Source organism: Prunus persica, chromosome G4 (assembly GCF_000346465.2).
Source record: "Prunus persica cultivar Lovell chromosome G4, Prunus_persica_NCBIv2, whole genome shotgun sequence".
NCBI classification, from domain to species: Eukaryota; Viridiplantae; Streptophyta; class Magnoliopsida; order Rosales; family Rosaceae; genus Prunus; species Prunus persica.
Window position 1 is genome coordinate 6695941 of NC_034012.1, and position 19997 is coordinate 6715937.

At 36.8% G+C, this 19997-nt stretch overlaps 3 protein-coding genes across 10 annotated transcripts; 2 read left to right on the forward strand and 1 right to left on the reverse strand.

Annotated features, from left to right (window-relative positions):
• On the forward strand, nt 3967–5094 carry LOC18780814 (leucine-rich repeat receptor-like serine/threonine-protein kinase At1g17230). Its single transcript, XM_020561736.1, has one exon. The coding sequence runs from the start codon at nt 3967–3969 to the stop codon at nt 5092–5094; it is 1128 nt and encodes a 375-aa protein (XP_020417325.1).
• On the reverse strand, nt 6742–11080 carry LOC18780939 (actin-related protein 2/3 complex subunit 2A). The gene is made up of 10 exons (XM_007211459.2): nt 10638–11080; nt 10477–10543; nt 10198–10405; nt 9603–9772; nt 9400–9477; nt 9042–9174; nt 8879–8970; nt 8232–8288; nt 7149–7220; nt 6742–7050 (listed from the first exon to the last, which is right to left on the reverse strand). The coding sequence occupies exons 1-10, from the start codon at nt 10697–10699 to the stop codon at nt 7018–7020; spliced, it is 972 nt and encodes a 323-aa protein (XP_007211521.2). The 5' UTR covers nt 10700–11080; the 3' UTR covers nt 6742–7017.
• On the forward strand, nt 15107–19427 carry LOC18778320 (membrane-bound transcription factor site-2 protease homolog). Of its 8 annotated transcripts, none has more exons than XR_002271525.1 (9): nt 15107–15591; nt 15691–15838; nt 15936–16016; nt 16148–16591; nt 16679–17002; nt 17824–17989; nt 18163–18351; nt 18485–18537; nt 18984–19427. XR_002271525.1 is itself a non-coding variant. In XM_020563234.1 (7 exons), the coding sequence occupies exons 1-6, from the start codon at nt 15134–15136 to the stop codon at nt 17980–17982; spliced, it is 1614 nt and encodes a 537-aa protein (XP_020418823.1). In that variant the 5' UTR covers nt 15107–15133; the 3' UTR covers nt 17983–17989; nt 18485–19017. The 8 variants fall into 8 exon arrangements, 2 of the variants coding, with proteins under 2 accessions (XP_020418823.1, XP_020418824.1); XR_002271523.1 differs by having other exon boundaries at nt 18631–19017; XR_002271524.1 differs by lacking the exon at nt 18163–18351 and having other exon boundaries at nt 18984–19424.

Genomic DNA, 19997 nt, shown 5'->3' on the forward strand with positions numbered 1-19997 from the left:
TCGTGAAGAAATCAAAACTTTACTTTACTGTTGTCTATGTAGTGTTGTCTAATGTAAATTTTGGCATAATAAAGGTGGCTCATTTGCAAAGGAAATTTTGTAATGTGTATATTGTAATGGTATATGATGGCTTTTTTTTTTCTTTTTTGGTTATATGGCACGATATTAAATAAGTTTTGATTAAATAAATAAATGTATAGGTGGACTTCCATCTTTTCTTAATTGCTCCTACTAGACATTAGTGATTTTATTTATCGATTATTATATGCTAGTAAAAGGGATTTTTTTTATAAAAAAAAATCAATAGTAAAAGCCAACAGGATCTAGCGCATTGAAAAACGGCTTTGACTTGCAGACTAACCGCCATGACATCTTAGTTGTGTGCGTGTGTGAGAGAAATTCCCCTCCCCTATCATTTAAACTATCGCTTGTACTAAAAAAGAAATTATACTAGACGGTGGTAAGAAGGCTACAATTGTCTCCTTAACATTCTTCTACTAAACATTCTTAATATTCTTCTCCTAAAAGGTTCTAGCTATTTTGGCTAGAATGAGGGCTATAGTCTGAAGCAGGGGCTCACCCCTCTTAGGGCCTGGTTCCCAACCTATTTCATAAGCCTAGTACAAACCTACTAAGAATATATAGAAAATCTGACAGTACAAGTAAATTTCATTGTTAACTAAAAAATAACACTTAGTTAAGGTGCACATAAAAAGTCTTACCCTTTAAATGCTTCTAATACATGTTAAAAACTAATTAATTCATCAAATCCCTAATTGATAATTCATTATTCATACAAGAAAGAACGCCAAAATCATTATCCCAACAACAATAACATGTTAAAGATTAGCTTATTTTCTTCCCTTTCTTAATATTGAATGAGTGGCTGCCTTATATTTATAGTCTAATTAGGATTTTTTCGAGCTTGATTATGATTGAATAATTTTGGTTTTATCTTTGAATTGTAGGTACGACCACACTTATTGCAGCAATTGCTAAAACATTTAATTAATATTTTTTTTCCTTTTTTTTTAGAGAAATGGAAGGGCAACACTTCAACCCTCATTATGGGTTGAGGCTTAGAGAACTCCTAGATTCAGTGCAAGGCTTAGAGAACTCCTAGATTAATTCTCTAGGCCTTGCATTGAATGAATGTAGATGTACACATTTTCACTGTTCCATGTCATGTTTCATGAAAGCATTTTATAACCTTAAGACAGTCATGCATTTGGGGAACTAATAATCATTCTTTTTGTACAATGAATTGAAATCCAACAAAATTATAACCAATGAAACAAAAGGAATAATTATTCATAACACTTAAACAGTAACCATATAATTAAATACATAGAAGCATGGCTGGCATATGCCCACCTAACCACTTTCTCCGAAATGGAATTACAATTTGAGCAGCCAAAAAGTAGACTACGTACAGTTTAGTCAAGAAACTGCATTATCGGCCAAGGTAGGTCTCTCACGTTCTTTGTAATTTCAAGGTATATACAGAGAGAGAGAGAGAGAGAGAGAGAGAGAGAGAGAGAGAGAATGCATAAAGTAAGCGTTGATGACAATGATAGTGACGAGTCAAGAGAATGCATTTAACTCCCATCTACTGATTGGATTGGATTTTCAAACTTGAAAAATGGGTTTGATTTTTATGTGCACTTGCAGATTCCTAAAATCAAATACAACCACTTGCACTTGCAGCAGACAAATCCCCCAGGCAAAGCAATTGTTTTGACGACAGTCTTTCTTGGAGTCCAGTAGGAGCACGTCCTGTTTCCTACCTGGCTACCATTTGAATTAGTCCTGGCTTCCTTTAGGCTCTACAAGACTACAATCCAAATACATTAGAAAAATATAAGTCATTCAGCAAAGACCAGACTAATTTCATCACTATGATTTGTAAAAAGCAGCGAAATTGATGACAAACCAGCCGTTTGAATGATCTACTTTGACCAGCATTCTGTGCATTCTCCATACCAGGCTTAGAACGATCAAGACCTGAGAAGAACCAAGTAAAACTAAAATATATGGATTTTATACATTTGGAAATGAAAAACAGCACAGAGGATGACCCTGGATAATTAATCACTTTCTCAGAAATTGAATTACAGTTTAGTCAAGAAAATGCATTTTACTCCACCTACCTTATTGCACTTGCTTGGAAACAAAAAAACCATTTGTGGTGTGAAAGTAGCAAATAAAAACAGAGTAATGTTTTAGAAATAAGCATTAATGAGAATGATAGTGATGAGGAGTCAAGAATTGCAAACCTGAAAAATGGGTTGAGGACCTGGACTAGACGGTTTGCTTTGGGTCCGCACGCTAGCAGCCTTGTATAAATGTAAGAGTTCTCTTAGTCTGCTCATCTGCATCAAATTGAGAAAACTTGATTCGAAAAATGAAAATCTATCACCTGATCAATATTTCTGACCTTTTGCTCCTTTTGTTGTGCTTTTTGGGGGATATTGGACTTGCAAGCACCGGTGTGAAAGTGAAACCAATATGCATTTAGGAAGAGAGGAAAGCACTTATGAGCTTTAAAGAAGATCTTACTGATCTGTCTCGAAGGCTTTCTTCTTGGGTGGGTCATGATTGCTGCCAGTGGGAAGGGATTTCATGCAACAACCGCACCGGTCATGTTGCCTAGATCGATCTTCGGAATACATATCCACATTCCACGGCTGATGAAGAGTGGGACGACATGAAGTATGAACAGTCTTGTTTGGGGGTTAAGATAAACTCTCCTTTGCTTAGCTTGAAACATTTGTATTGCCTGGACTTAAGTTGAAATAATTTTGAAAGGATTCACATTCCTAAGTTCTTTGGGGAGCTTAAAACTCTGACGTATCTCAATATCTCCTTTGCATTGTTTACAGGAGAGATTTCCCCTTCTCTTGGTAATTTGTCAAACTAGAACTATCTTGACGTATCTTATTCTCTTTACTCCTCATTCGAAATACATTCCAAAAATTTGAATTGGCTTTCTCATCTCTCTTCCTTAAAATACCTCAATCTCAATGGAGTGGATCTTAGCAGCGCAAGATTTACAAATTGGTTGCATGTTGTTAACATGCTTCCTTCTTTACTGGAGTTACACTTATCTCATAGCTTGATTGAAAGCCTTCCACTATCACTGCATAGGGTTAACTTCACCTCACTTTTGGTCCTTGATGTATCATATAATTCCCTCAATACTTCTTCATTTCCCAGCTGGCTTTTCAATCTTACTAGCCTTAAAAAACTTGATCTAAGCTGGAATTCTTTCACTAGTCCTTTTCCAGGTGAATTTGCAAGCCTCAAATGGATTACCTAGATGTGTCTGGTTGTGGCCTGGAAGGCCAATTGCCGGCCTCCTTAGGAATGTTAAAAAAATTTGCAGTATTTGCACCTATCTAATAATCGTATGAACGGGTCCATTCCAGAAAGTCTCGGACAACTCTCCAAGCTAGTTGAACCAGATTTATCTTCCAATCCTTGGGAAGGATTTCTAACGGAAGCCCATTTCACAAGTCTCACCAGATTGAAACATCTTTCAATAAGGAACAATTTAATAGAGAAGCTTGTGTCCCTCGTTTTCAACGTGGCTTATGATTGGGTTCCTCCTTTCAAGCTCCACAAAATTGAGATTACCAACTGCAAAGTAGGTCCTGGTTTTGGTGTATGGTTCAATCTCAGACTGAATTGTCTTATGTCACCCTTAATAGCACTGGAATGTCAGATTCTATAGCAGAGGAATGGCTTTTGAAGATATCTTCCCAACTCACACACCTGGATTTATCTTACAACCAATTCCATGGAATGCTTCCATCGATCCAATTGAGATTTCCGAACGTATTTCAAATAAGGTTGGCCCATAATCAATTTGAGGGCCCACTCCCACTTTGGTCCACTAATGCCACTTACTTTGATCTCTCAAGCAATTTATTTTCCGAGCCAATTCCCTCGAATTTTGACAAGCTAATGCCCAAATTGGTAGAATTGTTTCTTTCAGAGAATGATTTGAATGGTACTCTTCCACATTCTATTTGCAACATGCAAAACCTGACAGCCCTTTCGCTAAGAAGTAATCATTTCTCTGGAGAACTCCCACACGCATGGAATTCGGGGAGCATGATAAGCATTGTAGATGCTGCCTACAACAATCTCTGTGGTAATATACCCACTTCAATGGGGCTATTAAGTTATCTTCAAATATTGAAGCTGAACAACAACAATTTTGACGGTAAGATTCTCGATTCTTTGCAAAATTTCTCTATTTTGTTGAGTATCGACGTTGGAGGCAACAAATTATCCAGGAGGTTACCTGCATGGATAGGAGGATCTGGTGGATCCATGTTGCACATGCTACAACTGCGAAACAACTCTTTTACTGGACATATTCCCCGACAATTGTGCAATCTCAGCTACCTTCACATCCTCGACCTCAGCCACAACAACTTTTCAGGTATTATTCCCAACTGTTTCAATAATTTGACTTCTCTCTTCCGTGATGTTTCGGATAAATACCCCAACTACTATCATCTGCAAACCATGCTGACATTAAAAGGAGAAGAACTCGTGTATAACACCACTCTAATGCTCGTAAAGAGTATTGATCTTTCTTCGAATATTTTGGAAGGTGAAATCCCTCAAGAGATAGGTAGCCTCATTAATTTGAGTACCTTGAACTTGTCGAGGAATCAATTGACAGGTAAGATCCCTTCTGAGGTTGGAAATTTGCTTGGACTCGAATCTCTTGATCTTTCACACAACCATCTTTCGGGACATATTCCTCAAAGCCTTGCATCCTTAACATTTTTGTCCCATTTGAATTTGTCTTATAGCAACTTGGTGGGGAGAATTCCTTCAGGTAACCAACTTCAAACACTCACTGATTCATCCATTTATATAGACAATCCATCATTGTGTGGGGTTCCTTTTCCGACAAAATGCCCCAGAGATGACACGTTTATTGCTACAAACAGTAATGAAGATGGAAATGATAAGTTGTGGTTCTATGTGAGCATAGTGCTTGGCTTTGTCGTAGGTTTTTGGGGTGTTTGCGGCACATTAATCGTGAAGAAATTATGGAGGTATACATATTTTTGATTCGTTGATGACATCAAAGATAAGGTAACACTAGCAATAGCATTGAAAGTGGCTCATTTGCAAAGGAAATTTTGTCATGTGTAATATAGTATATGACGTGTTTCCGTCTTCTTCTTCTTTTTTTTCTTTTTTGCTTATGTGATACTTGCACGCTATAAAATTAGTGTTTCCATGTATCAATTATATTAGCGGTATGAATAAAAGCCAACACTAATTTACTAGGAGGAATGCTAAGGAGAAATATGATCCCGCGTTGACAAGGAGACTATTAATTATTATCACACAATCATGTAACCTGTAAATGTACTTGGATGTTAAAATAAACTTATCATGACTCTTACTTATGTTTTTTCAAAGAGAAATGAGGATTACAAGATAACTATTTTAGAGTACTAATATTCTCCCTAAATATATATTGGAACTTTGTTCTTCATCTTTGTTATTATTTGAAATATATATCATTTGACTTTTAGTGAAACTGTAATTTGACAAGTATAGGTGTTTGGTATTGTTTTCTCTAGTTTTAATCTTTGTATGGAGATGCATTCTGAGGTGGAAAACTCGTCTCGTCCCCTTGACTGTGTTGTGTGAAAAATAAAAATAAAAACTAAATGTACCATTGAGTTTTTTTTTTAATGGATTGTGTCATCACAAATATGAATTCGAAGATGAACAAAAACGATTTTGGTGGTAAAATTCCTTTCTCCTTGCAAAATTTCTCCTCATTGTGAATGATTGATCTTGGTGACGACATTTATGGGAAAGATACCTTCAAACATATATGGGTTTTCTCTGCTTCGGCTAGGAAACACATATATCCCCACCAATTGTGAAATCTTTGATGGATCAAAGATAAGTTAACACTGGCGATTATTGAATTGAAGTTGGCTTGTTTGCCAATGAAAACTTGGTACCAAGTTCGTATATGTATTTATTTATCTGGAAGGTGAAATCCCTCAAGAAATAGGTAGCCTCATTGTATTGGGTACCTTGAACTTGTCGAGGAATCAATTGACAGGTGACATCTCCTCCAACGTTGGAAATTTGTGTGTGCTCGAATCTCTTGATCTCTCGCACAACCATCTTTCAAGACATATTCCTCAGAGCCTTGCATCCTTAACATTTTTGTCCCACTTGAATTTGTCTTAAAACAAACTCTGTGGGGAGAATTCCTTTGGGCAATCAACTCCAAACACTCATTGATTCATCCATTTATATGGAGAATCCATCTTTGTGTGGAGTTCCTCTTCCAACAAAATGCCCCGGAGATGAGACTTTTACTGCTACATATGCAAAAACCCACTGATGAAGATGGAAATAATAAGTTGTGGTTTTATGTCAATATAGTACTTGACTTTGTCGTGGGCTTTTGGGACGTTTGTGGCACATTAATGGTAAAGTAATTATGGAGGTATGCCTATTTGCAATCATTTGACAACATCAAGGATAAGATGACACTATCAATTGCGTTGAAGGCGGCCGTTTGCAAAGGAGATTTCGTGATGTTTAGTAGTGCACAATAATTTAACCAGAAATAAAAAGAAGTGATGCTTTCTATACACGCGTGTTTTGTTATTGAAGATATCAAAACTCAATTGTTTTCTTATTGAAGATATCACTCATACCTCTATGTTAAGCCCCCACTTATGATATTCAAATTAGTCTAGCTTTTTCATCCGGATTCATTTCAACTCCAATTCGAATTTGATTTGAAACAAAATTCTTGAAGTCTTGAGCTCTACACAAATAAATCAAATATAAAGTCACAAAAACTCTTGTACCTAATTAGATAACTAAACTCAAATACAACCACTTGCACTTGCAGCAGACAAATCCCCCAGGCAAAGCAATTCTTTAGACGACTGTCTTTCTTGGGGTCCAGTAGGAGCACGTCCTGTTTACTATCTGGCTACCACACCTTTACTAGTTTGAATTAGCCCTGGCTTCCTTTAGGCTCTACAATCCAAATACATTAGAAAAATTAGTCTTTCAGCAAAGACCAGACCAATTTCATCACTTAAGATTGATAAAAAGCGGCAAGATTGATGACAAACCAGCCGTTTGAATGATCTACTTTGAGAAGCATTCTTTGCATTCTCCATACCAGGCTTAGCACGATCAAGAGCCTGAGAAAAAAAAAAAGTTAAAAAAAAAGATATTTATCTCAAAGCTATTGTTCACAGTACAACCCAGGTAAAATATAAAGAAACCAGGATAAGCATGCTGCATCTTGTCAACTCACCGTTTCATGTCGTGGTTCATAAAAACTTTTTAAAATCTCAAGTTAATCATGCATTTGGGGACTAACAATAGTCCTCATTTAATTTTCTTCTTTTTGTAATATGTCCTTTATCCTTTTCTGTTTTTCTTCATTTTTCGAAATGTTATACAATTAAATCCAACAAAATTATAATCAATGAAGCGAAAAAGTATAATTATGCAGTGCACTTCAACAGTAACCAGAGTGAAACTAATCTAGCTGCACTCTCATATACCAAAATATATGCAAACTAAGCTCGGACTCAAGCCATAAAGAAAAAGGACTAACAGACAGAGCCTCCTCACATTTTGAGGTTTGTCTCCAAAGAATTCACTCATATATCACATACAACAGTTTGTCTGCCCACTATATCAACACTACGGAAACTTCCATACTTATGTCCCGACACCCAAATTTCTAAAGGTGGGTGGTTGAACATTCTTCTCTGTTCATTCGCATAATTCAAAGGAATGACCTCCCATTGATGCTATTCATTTCAGATGGGATTCATTGCAAACTGGGGATCAAACCCAAGTAAAAGAAAATTTACATTCAATATCTTTGCTTTTGATAGAAAATGCCGACCACTCAGACAAAGTTTACCCACTCACTAATTATGACTGAATTAGATCAAGATAACAAAATTTTCCATCAACGCGTCATATACTGGGAGAGGGAGCGAGGACAGGAGGGGAGATGGAAAAATATATTCACGTTTTGTTTTCATTCCTTTTTCAAGCAAATAAAGAGAGAAGGGGGGGACGGGGGGGACGGGGGGTGTGTTCATATAGAACCTCTGAAGATATTATCAAGCAGCTACAGAAAATGAGATTAAGTAGCTTTAGGAAGAAAAAAAAAAGGAAAAGGGAAATGCTACCTCAATCAAAGATTCCACCCGACGCCGCATCCTTGTATGCATGAAACCCTCAGAACACTGTAGAAGAATATGCACAAAAGATACTGAGATCAAACATATCAAATGAAGAAATCGAAATATAGTAAATCATTAAAGACATGACATGCGGCCATGCTGCAATTACAGTCAGTAAGGTACACACAGACAAAAGAAAACAAAATTGTGCGGACAACTACTAGCAGCATGGAAAGATAGGTCCAGCATTACTTGCACATGAAGCTTGGAAAAATTCAACAAGTTTCTGTAATTAAGAGTAAATTAAACAAAGAAAAAAAAATATTTGACTTCCCACACATAAGACGTAACTTTCTGCAATGCCTATATCATACCATGTCCATTCATCAATACAAAGTAATATGACATACAATTTCTTTCCGAAAAGAAAAGAGAATAATATTCAGCAAAATAAAATAGTAAATCTAAATTCTAATTACTAACTCGACCTTAACCCACTCGCACTGTACTAATATTATACTTTAATAACATTCTGTAGCATGTTGTATTATAAATATTAGAAGTAGGGTCTATAGTTTATCAATTTTTGTGTTAGAAAATAAAGAAGTTGAGGACAAAAGATGGAATAATAAGTTCAGGTTAAAAGATCACACCTTAACATGATAACTAACATAAGCATGAAAAGTTGATAAACTGCAAACTGTTCGATCCAGTTTCTTGCCTTCCACGTGACGAGGGAAAATAACTGCATCAGTACACAATACAAATTGTTACAGTGAAAAAATATAGATAAACTTCTTATTTCTCTGACATTACCAAAAGTGACAAATCCTGCATTGGCAGATAGTGCTTCAGCAGGAGCTTCCTTTAGTTCTAACGGAGGGGTAGGAGACCACAAACAAGGAGGGGCAGTATTAAGTCCAGCCATGCGTCTTGCTTCCACAAATTCCTAAATGGTAATAAAAGCCTTCGCAATTAACAATAAGAAATCACCAAACAAAAGAAAATGGATCCAAGTCAGCATAACTTGGAGAGTAGCAGGATTCAACAAGCTAGCATTATCTAAGGTCTAAAAGCACTTATAGCCTCATCAACAGATATATAATAGCCCATTACAATCTCTTCCCCAATAAGAAATTCCTCTTTGCAATTTAAGATCATATACTTATTATACCTGCAGGAAGGAAGTTGCAAGAACAATATCAATAGAGTCCTTGAATCTCATAGGGAATATTACCGTCACTTTCTCTGCCTGCAAAAAATTTTGAAAATTTCACCAACAAACTTTCAACTGCTTTCCTTCTTATTAGCTAAACTAGAGAATACAAAAGATAAAGAGCAATGTGATAACTTGTTGACCTTAATCTGTAATTTTACCTGAGGAATAAGGAAAAAGGACTCGTTTGGCCGATGCACAAGAGCAACAAGCCCATCAGTATTGGAAGCAACAGTCCTTGAAGTAAGCTTCTTCAGAATTCCTCTCAATGGAGCGCCTAGCACCACTTCTCTTACAGATGCAATCTTTACCAAAAGAGCATGTTTGTACTCTACACAAGAATAGCATTTAAATAACAAAGTCACAAAAGGAAAAATTGGAAAATCAGACAAAAAGTAAATACATGAATTGGAACGTGGTCAAAAAAAGGGATGCCCACAAGAGGATAATCTAAACTCAGCAGGCTTTATAGTGTTGAATCAAGCAATCCAAGAAGCTAAAGTTGTCTGGAGACAACCCAATATTGTATATCAAGCTAAAAGTATACTAACACAAGAAAACTCCCAAACAATACAAGAAAATCTCAATATAACATCACGCAAAGAATCTTATCATTGTCCCCAATAGGCCCATATACTTAGCAAGCTAGCAAATTTTCATAGCATTGACTGGCTTTAACAAGATCCTAAACGTTTTGAGCACATATCCATGGCAATGGCAAGCTTATAATGACCTTAGAAAAGGAACTCGTTGAACCTTCATCTGGAGGGAGTTTAGAGAGATTGAGCTTCAATGTGAGATTAAACCCATCTCTTGGGGGGTCAAGAATTTGAACAACCGCACCATATGCAGCCTTTATAGCCTCTATAGCTCCAGACGGAAGCCCACCCAAGAACACGGTTTCTTGAGGTGGAGTGGGCAACGATACAGAAAGTAACAAGATATGTGGGTTCTTCATCGTCACCTGCATAATTTCAGCCATTCAATAACCCATTACAACGGTTCAAAATCCTTAATTGAATTCTTGGTAATCACCTGAATATGGTACCGAACGTCATCGAACTCGGCCCAGTGGTAGTCCGCCTCCACTGCTTTTTCGATGCTGCACAATAAGCAAAAACCAACATGGTGAGGAACAATGAGAGGGGAAGAAGGAAGAAGAAGAATTTAATCGTTGAAAGGGAAAAGAAACGAACTTTTGGAGGCGATTGAGCAAGGTGTCAAGGAGAAATCTTGAATGGGACTGCAAGAGAATCATTGAAATGAAACGGGTTTGCGGATTTGAGTGTGTTTGAGGTGTGTGTGGCTTCTGCTGCTCAGTCTCTGTGCGTCGGTGAGAGCTCAGAAATGCACAATAGCTGAGAATGGAATGGATCTACAGTTGAGAATTTGAGATGGCGTGTCACTCCAGGAGTTCCAACAAGACCACAGACCACAGTGTCGTTTTTCGCTTTCTTTGACCTCCTTTTTTTTTCTTTTCTTTTTTCTGTTTTTGCTTTTACGGCCTTTTTTATTGCTATTTGCTCCTCGGATGCCGGATGGCTCCAACTTGGGTACCCTAGTTCTTTCTATATTCCAAAATTCCACCCTCTCTTTCCCGTTTAACTCTATTTAAAATATAATTTCTTTTTAGAAATATGTTACCGAATTTTGTGTTTTTTAAAATAGAAATTTACATGGAAAGAAAAAGAAAATAAGAAATTACAGTGAAAACAAGATTGAGAGTAAATTAAATTTTAAAAAAATCTATACAGTGATAAATTCATGAATTTTTCTTTTTCAAATCCACACTATTTTGCTCGGTTTCCTTTGGCTCCCTACCTAGCCTTTTATCAAACAACTCATTTTCAATTGCATTTACTATTTCTACTAAATTTGCATACCACCTAAATTTCAAGCCTCTTATAAAAAATTTTAAAAAAATTAAGAATCATTCCATTTTCAATTGAAATGCAAATATTAATATTTTCTCTTTTTAAGAACCAATTAATAATATTAATAATGAAGTTAATTGGACGTTTTGTATCAAGTTTACATGACATTTTATGTGAATTTGTAATATTTTAACTTGTACTTACATATAAATTTTCCTTTTAATGTATTATATTTAATGAAAAGGGGATTGTATTTCCTAAATTTTTATAGGGAAATAGCTCAAAATACCACCAAGTTTATAATTTTTTGTGAAAATACCACCCCTCCCTAAAAATTTTAAAACTACCACCTATAAATACATCTTTATTGTCCACTGATTGCACCCATATCACATTTTCAAAATTTTGGTTCTCTCTCAGCTTGCTCAACCCCCTTTTCTCTCTCTGTCTCTCTATCTCTCTCTCTCTCTCTCTCTCTCTCTCTCTCTCTCTCTCTCTCTCTTTTTGCTCTCTCTAGAGCACAGCTCTCTGTCTCTCTCTTTGCTCTAGAGCAAATCTGTGTCTCTCTTTGCTCTAGAGCAAATCTGTGTCTCTCTTTGCTCTAGAGCAAATCTGTGTCTCTCTTTGCTCTCTCTCTCTCTCTAGCGCAGCTCTCTCTTTCTCTAACGCAGTGGTCTTCCTCCCGCAGCGATGTCTGTTCATCGAAGCTTAACTCCACTATTCACATCCAAAATGTACTATTCATCATCATTTTCTTTGGGTTTGGGGGTTTCTTTGAAGTTGGTTTAGGGTGTATGATTTCTATGAAATTGGTTTAGGGTTTAGGGGTTTCTCTGAAATTGGTATAAGGTTTATGAGTTTCTATGAAATTAGTTTAGGGGTTTCTCTGAATTTGGTTTAAGGTTTATGAGTTTCTCTGAAATTGTTTGATTGTGATGATTCCTTGTTTGAAACAGTGAATGAGTGTGTTCTTTGTTCTTTGTTTGAAACTGCTGTTGTTATTGGTATCGTGTTGCTGTTTTATTGCTATTTTATTATGGTTTTATTCCCGTTTCATTGTGGTTTTAATGGTTTTGGCAATTTATGCAATTGGATTCTGTGTTTGTTTGTTGTTTTGTTTCATCTAAAGAAGGAAAATTGTAGGTGTTCATTTATAGTCTCTACATTAGGCATCCTTCAAAGATCACATATTATCGGCTCAAGCTTACGATTGAGGCTTTAAAGGGGGGAGGCATATATATATGAGGTAAATATGATAATGTCAGTGAATTGAGTTCAGTGTTCACTTATCACTTGGGAATTCACTGTGCTCCTTAATTATGTCAGGAAATCATTTATATGAAGATGCAGACATCGAAGCTGTGCTGGAGGTGCTTTATATGGTCATCCATCCATTTTGATAGAACTATTTGGTTTAGGTATTCTGTGTAGTAAGGTGAAATAATTTACAGGGTCTTTGGCCATATTGTACATGGTGAAATGTAATATTGTACAATTGGTGGCGGTGGCTAATTGCCTTACATGGCACATAAACTGTTTCCATTTTTGGGTTTTGTTTTTGAGTTGCAATCGTGGTTAGCATACTTATTCTTTAGGTTGTGAAGTTCAACTATTTCGTAATGCTCGATATATAAACATACTTGCTCTTTATGGAGGTATAACAGTTTACTTGTTTGAAACGACGTATTCGTTTTCATTGACTTCTACTCTTTTTTGTATCCATTTTTGACATTTGGTCCATGTAGTTTTCTTCATTTTTCTGTGCTCAATCCAATCATATATAGAACACAAAATTTGCGTAATGGGTAGAAAACTTAAAGGTCAAAAAATGGACATATGGCAAAACTGAAAAACAAAGGAAGTGCATAATTCATTTCTATCTAAAAAGCAATAAAATGGTGATACCTTAGTGATACAATAGCGATATAGTGGCGATAAAAAGGTGCTAGAAATTGCTGTTTGTGTTCATTTTGGGTTTCTTGTTTTGTTTCATTTCATTTACTTATCTTGACTCATTACTAGTTAATAATGGAATGATTACGAGATTAATTTGTGTCAATTATTAATACAAGAATTACATATATGAAGATTAAGCCGAACAACATCCATTTTAGACTGCATTTTAGACATGCAAAATAAATCGCCACCGAACCCTAACAATACTATCCCGCGAAGGGAAAACCAAGGCTACACTTTTAGATTGCTTCATAAAAAATTTGACATCATCATCGTCCTCAATCTTTATGTGCTTCCACTCATTCGAGGCCACCAAACTGAGAACTTTAAACAAACCTTATCTTCCCTGCTGTTTGTATTACTAATCTGATGCATACAATCCAACAGTTCAGCAAATGTGATGGTTCGTGAAACTATTAAGCCTTTTGAGTCACCCCTTCGTATTTGCACATCTTCTTTGAGGTTACCCATTTTTCATTGTAGCAAACTAGAATAACAATTGTCTCTATTTCTGACCATGAAAAAAATTATTTCATTAACACAATACAACCACAATAATCAGGCAATACAATGGCAATATAACAGCAATATAACATCAATATAATAGCAACATAACAGCAATATAACAGCAATACCACAGCAAAATAACAGGAACACAACAGCAATACAACACTAACACAGCAGTGAACAAGGATTCATCACAATCACACTATATAAATCCACTACATCAAATGAAAAATCCAAAGTTTCAAGATTCATATATCCAGAGCAATCTAAATGCAATTGGTAAAAACCCATATAGATAAGCATGAAGATTCAAAAAACCTAACCTAAAACAATTACAGCCAAAACCAATTTAACAGAAACCCAAGCAATCAAAATAAAACAAATTTCACATAATCCAACAGATATTAAGAAAATAATCATCAACGCTACCTATTCGAGGTCGACGATCCAGTAGAGCTTCAAGGTTGCAAGCAACTATTCAGAAGGCATACCTAAAATATGGGGTCGAGGGAGGGGTTCGTGATTCAGAACAGAGAGCAAGACAAAGCTCTGTGTGTGTGAGAGAGAGAGAGAGAGAGAGAGAGAGAGAGAGAGAGAGAAAAAGAGAAAAGGGGGCTGAGCAAGTTGAGAGATAACCAAATTTCTAAAAATGTGATATGGGTGCAATCAGTGAACAATAAAGATGTATTTATAGGTGGTAGTTTTAAAATTTTTAGGGAGAGGTGGTAGTTTCACAAAAAATTATAAAATTGATGGCATTTTGAGCAATTTCCCATTTTTATAAGGGTTTAGGGAAAATTCGAGTGAACATTAGGCTTTTCATCACAAAAGTAATAAAATTGCACGTTTAACCAAAAAATTTGCTATATATATATATATATACAGTCCCCTTCTATTGAGGGATCCCTCAAATAATTTTATTTGAGGGACGCCCTTTAGGGTACCCTACAATTTTTTTCCCAATGATCCAAACCATCTATTTTTTAGGTCTTCATTCATAGATCATCCTAACAAAAAATTAGACAAATCGGAAACCGTTTCGACATCCAATTGTGTCTTACAAAATCAATGAACACAGTGCTTTAAGAAAAGTACTAAAATTTCAATAACTCAATTGAGTGGTCACATGATATCGGATTCAAGTGATTTTTTGTAGAGATGATCTTTGAATGAGTATCTACAAAATAGACGGTTTGGATTAGTGAAATACAATCCGGAGTGGGGCCTACAAAGGGTGTCCCTCAAATAAGCTTATTTGAAGGATCCCTCAATGGAAGCTCTCTGTATATATATATAGATATAAGAGAAAACAGAAGGGAAAATTTGGTTTTGGAGAGGTAAACGAGCGAACAAGAATGGAGGGTAGGCGAGTGAGAATGTTCAATATGGGAAGAGCAAGAGGACAACACCCACAAACTCAGACCCATCACAGTCTTCTACCCATTCACTCCCATTCAAACCCATCATCTCCTTCTCGTCTTTCAACCACCATCTCTTGTTGCTACTGCGATTTCAAGTTCTGGGCTTTCAACCAACCCCTCTTCCATTTCGGGAGAAGCCACTCCCAAATTCTCAGGGCATGGTTCTCCATTGGGGTCGGCTTTGGTCTAACCCTGCTCTTCTCCATTTCTCTCATCCTTATCTGGGAACTCGGCAGAGCTCTCAATCTCTTCCATGGAAGCTTCTTCATTAACTTGTTCTCTAGATTTTCCTCCTCCTTCAGCACCTCAATCGCCGACGTTGCCTGTATCTTCATTGCCACAATGGTTTCAGTTTCTGTTCATGAACTGGGTCATGCTCTCGCTGCTGCAAGGTCTCTCCTTTTTGCTTCTTTCTTACCCTTTATGCATTAGCTACTTGCGTTTTTGTTTTTGATTATTGTGAAGCGAAACGTAGGCTTGATTGAAAGCAGTGAGTGCGTGCAAATGGAGTATGTTGCCGTGTTTGTTGCGTTTCTGTTTCCTGGTGCGCTGGTAGCTTTCGATTCTGAGTCTCTGCAACCATTGTCTTGTTTTGCTGCTCTTCGGATTTATTGTGCTGGAATTTGGCACAACGCAGTGGTAAGCTTACGTGTGTTTTCGTTATTTATGTATTGATGGGGTTAATGTATTTGCAAAAGCTAATGCTAATTAGCCTTCGAATTTCATTCACCTCCAGTGCTGTGCAGTTTGTGGGCTGGCATTACTTCTCCTGCCCTTCATCTTGTTTCCATTCTACATACATGGTGAAAGTCCCATGGTAATTCACTCACCACAACCATTGAATTGTCTCATTGTTTTCTGTATTTGACTTACCAGTATCAGTATGGTCAAATGAACAATATTTTGATCACCGTTTTTATTTGATATGTTATGTTTGTCTGGAAATAGGTTTTGGGTGTACCATCTACGTCGCCTTTGTCCGGTTACTTGTCTCCTGGCGATGTAATTGTGTCAGTTGATGGTGTGCCCATCCATAATGTCCAGGAATGGATGGAGATGACAGCTCTGATAAATGAATTGGCACTTAGAGGTAGAAACCATTCCCTAGATGTCCAAGGCTTTGGAATCAATAGAATAAAGGGGTACTGTGTGCCTAACTCTATGATGGAGGAAAGTAAGCAGATTGTTATAGGAGATAACCAGTCTTCTTGTCCTGATGATCTTACTGCATTTACACCTCTTCCCTGTGATCATACAAGCATATTAGATCATAATCATCCAAGCAGAATTGAGAAAACCCACTGCTTGAATGCGAAGAATGTTGTCAAGCTTAATAAATGTGGTGAAGGATGGGCGGCAATAACCAATGGCAGCAACTGCATATGTTCACAGGTTGGTATCTGGATGTTTGTAAGAAATGCAATTTTAGAAATGTACTTGTTTCACTGCAAATAAATACAAGTTTGTTAACATCTACAGGAGGAGTCCTGCTTAAGTCCAGTTCAAATTCCAGGCTTAATATGGGTTGAGATCACCTATTCAAGGCCCTATTATCTGGAATGCTTGCGAGTTAGAAGAAAATCTTTTGTGGGTCCAAGAATTTCTGATTCCATGGAATCTAACTGCGGTGGGACTTTTGTCTTTGTTGGTGATGTTATCTCCATGGCACGCTCAGTTAAGTTAACTGCATATCAACCTCGCTGGGCATTTCCATTGGGTACATATCTTCCAAATGTACTAGAAAGGATTTTGATATGCACATTCCAAGTCTCTCTAACACTAGCTCTTCTCAACAGTTTGCCGGTAAGTTTTTTATTTATTAATCTTAATTTCTACCATTGTCTTAATAAGGTTTTAAGATTTGTCAAGCCTATGTGATCAGTGCCCTGCATATTGGCCAATGTATATAAAAATTGCATGTCCATGCGTGCATACGGTATGGCCTGCAGAGAGATTATTTGAGTAAGGTTTTGTAAGGCCTCAGAACCAGTCAGTTGTCAAATGCTTATATATTAACCACAAATTCCACATTCCCCATGTGAATGGACTGGCTAAAGTTAGTCATAGATTTGAGATCAAAATCCATTCAGGATGAGTTGTGCTAAGCCTGACCCAATGTATGAGCCTGAAAGGGGTGTCTTTTTTATCGTTTAGTTCTGTACTTCAGCTAAGGGTTAGCTCCTGAGTTGATTATTAAAGTGCTGGTATTCAGCCCAATGGTCTTCAGATATAATGAGAGTACATGTTCGTTTTTTATTTAAAACCAACTTAAAGCCCGCTAGCCTATTGATCTTGGGCTCGCCCAAACTCAGTCTGGAGGCTGTACTTCAAAATTGCAATCGTGCAATTCTGAACTTTTGGCCTGATGTCTTTCTTTGTGGGCTTAGCAGGGCTAAGCCAGTTGAAGACTAAAGATTAGTTCTGCTTGCCCCTTGATAGGGTATGAGATGCTTTAGTATGCCTGTCATGTTCATTCAGTTTAGTCCCTTTAAGTATGTGCAACTCAGGAGTGAATTAATGTTGACATAGAGTCTATTCAACTAACACCATTTATACTGTGCCTGATCAGCAGATAAAGAATGAAAGATTCATGCAATTCTTTTTTTTCAAATGATATTAATTAGGTGTACTTTCTGGATGGAGAATCAATTTTAGAGGCGACTCTTTCCCACTTCGCTTTGCTGTGCCCAAGGAAGAGAAGGAAAGTTCTTCAAGTTTGCCTTTTATGGGGGACACTCATTTCCATCCTCGCCTTCTTCAGGATCATGTTACATACTTTGTAAGCGAAAGGTAAACAGAGTTATTTTTAAATTTTTTAATTGAAAATATGACATTAGCTTTACTTTTGCTCGTTTTATATCATATAATGCTGCTTCAAGATATTTACTGTAAAATTTGATAGAAATACTTAGTTTACAAACTTTCAAGTGGAAGTTTACATTGTAACTAGTTGACCTATTCAGGGGCAATTTATGCTCTTTCGTCTGAGGCTCCTCAGGATTTGAAACAGATATTAGATTCTTTCAAGGACTTTTCTAATGGATGCTGCAGTGGGCTTGCAATTCTGATTGGGTCAGTGTCATATGTCATATGCATTCTTGCGCTAACACATTTTTGGGGGGACTTGCACCAAGTATACTTCAGCTTTGAATGTAATGGAAGCATCAACTTCTCCTGGTTCTTAGTAGGTTTACAATCAATACATGTCAGGAAGGCCACCCTTGTATGAACATTGGGCTACATTGTGTCTTCCGTTTCTCACTTTTATTTATCTTTCTTATGCAGTGACCTTTGCTCCTAGACAAAGCAGCCTCACTACGAAGCTCACTGTTTAGCAGGTATTGTGCATTATTGTTGTACAACGTAAAACACTTTTTATCCGACGTCACTCGCTCTTTAGAGTCATTACCTAGAAAGCAGTGGTATTACAGCTGAGCTTCAGAATATGAGAAGCAGTGTTATCGAAGCTGACCTTGCAGTATGAATAGGGAGGAGCGTCAAACCATCAGCTGCCTCGGTATTCCACTACCAGAAACTATAGTTACACAACCTAAGTTTAACCTTGTTGACATAGAAATCCATAAATTATCTAGTGTGAAAGATAGGGGTACTCAGAGAATTTTACTTGTTTAACCTCCTTGGGGGTTCCTCCATAGAATGAGAAATACTTGGTACTTTTTCCATTTTATCTGAGAACAACCCAGTTTGTAGCTTACGTTCAATATGCGTTCACAGATTTTGTAAAACAAAGTATTGAGCTTTTGTTTTTTTGGTTCTGGAACAGTTACTAGAATGAAGAACCCTGAACTTGAACAATATGTTTGCTACTGTCTACCTCCACATTCTGGTTTCAATTTCAATTCCCTGACGCACAAACCTCAAATTGGCGGGAAAGCCCAACTTTATTCCATGCATGGCTTCTGTTTCTGTTTCATCAAGGGCCTTCTAAGGGGTTGGATTGGGCCATTTCTGAAATGATTTGAGCTTTTGATGACAAGTGGGATGTGCTCAAACAGATTTCTTGATTTGGGCAAGTTTTTTCCTTTAAAACTTTTTTCTTATATTTCTTTTTGTATGATGTTTTTTGTAGCATCCATGGGTTAGGTAGGAAGACTTCAATATTGTACATTCAAGACCATCATATTGCTTCATATGTCATGATGTTATTCATCAAAACAGAAAAAAAGTAAGAGAAAATATTAGACCTCTAACCAATTCCCTTTTGGGAAAAATAAAATATAAAGGCCCAAAACCAATCTCAAATACTGATATTTGGTTTCAGTCCAATCCATATGCAAACACAGTACAGGAAGGTGCTGGGAAAAGAGGTAAAGTATGCACCAGTACATGGTGGAAGAAATCTTTTGAAAGATACAAAAAAAGTTGTCAAATATTTAAAATATTTCATAAAAAGATGTAGAGATTGTAGGGCCCTCTGAGGCATATGTGTTTGCTGTTGCTAGCCTCAAACTTGGAAACAATCAAAAGTAGAAATGGTCAAAAACCCCACAAGAGCATGAAGCAGCAGCAGTAGGCCACCAATCTGGGTTGGAAGACACAGCATCACACCATTTTCCTTGCACTTCAATCTTCAACTAAAATATAAAATAATAAATATAGAAAAATAGGGATTAAAATAAACAAACCAAACACAAAACAACATCTGGATTCCTTGTAAGGGTGCTGCGTGCTTTTACCCTATTGGCCTACTTGCGTCTCTTGCCTTTTTTCTTCTCTGCAACAAATATATTTGCTCTCTTCACACGGCCTAACACTCTATCTACTTGCCCACTGAGCA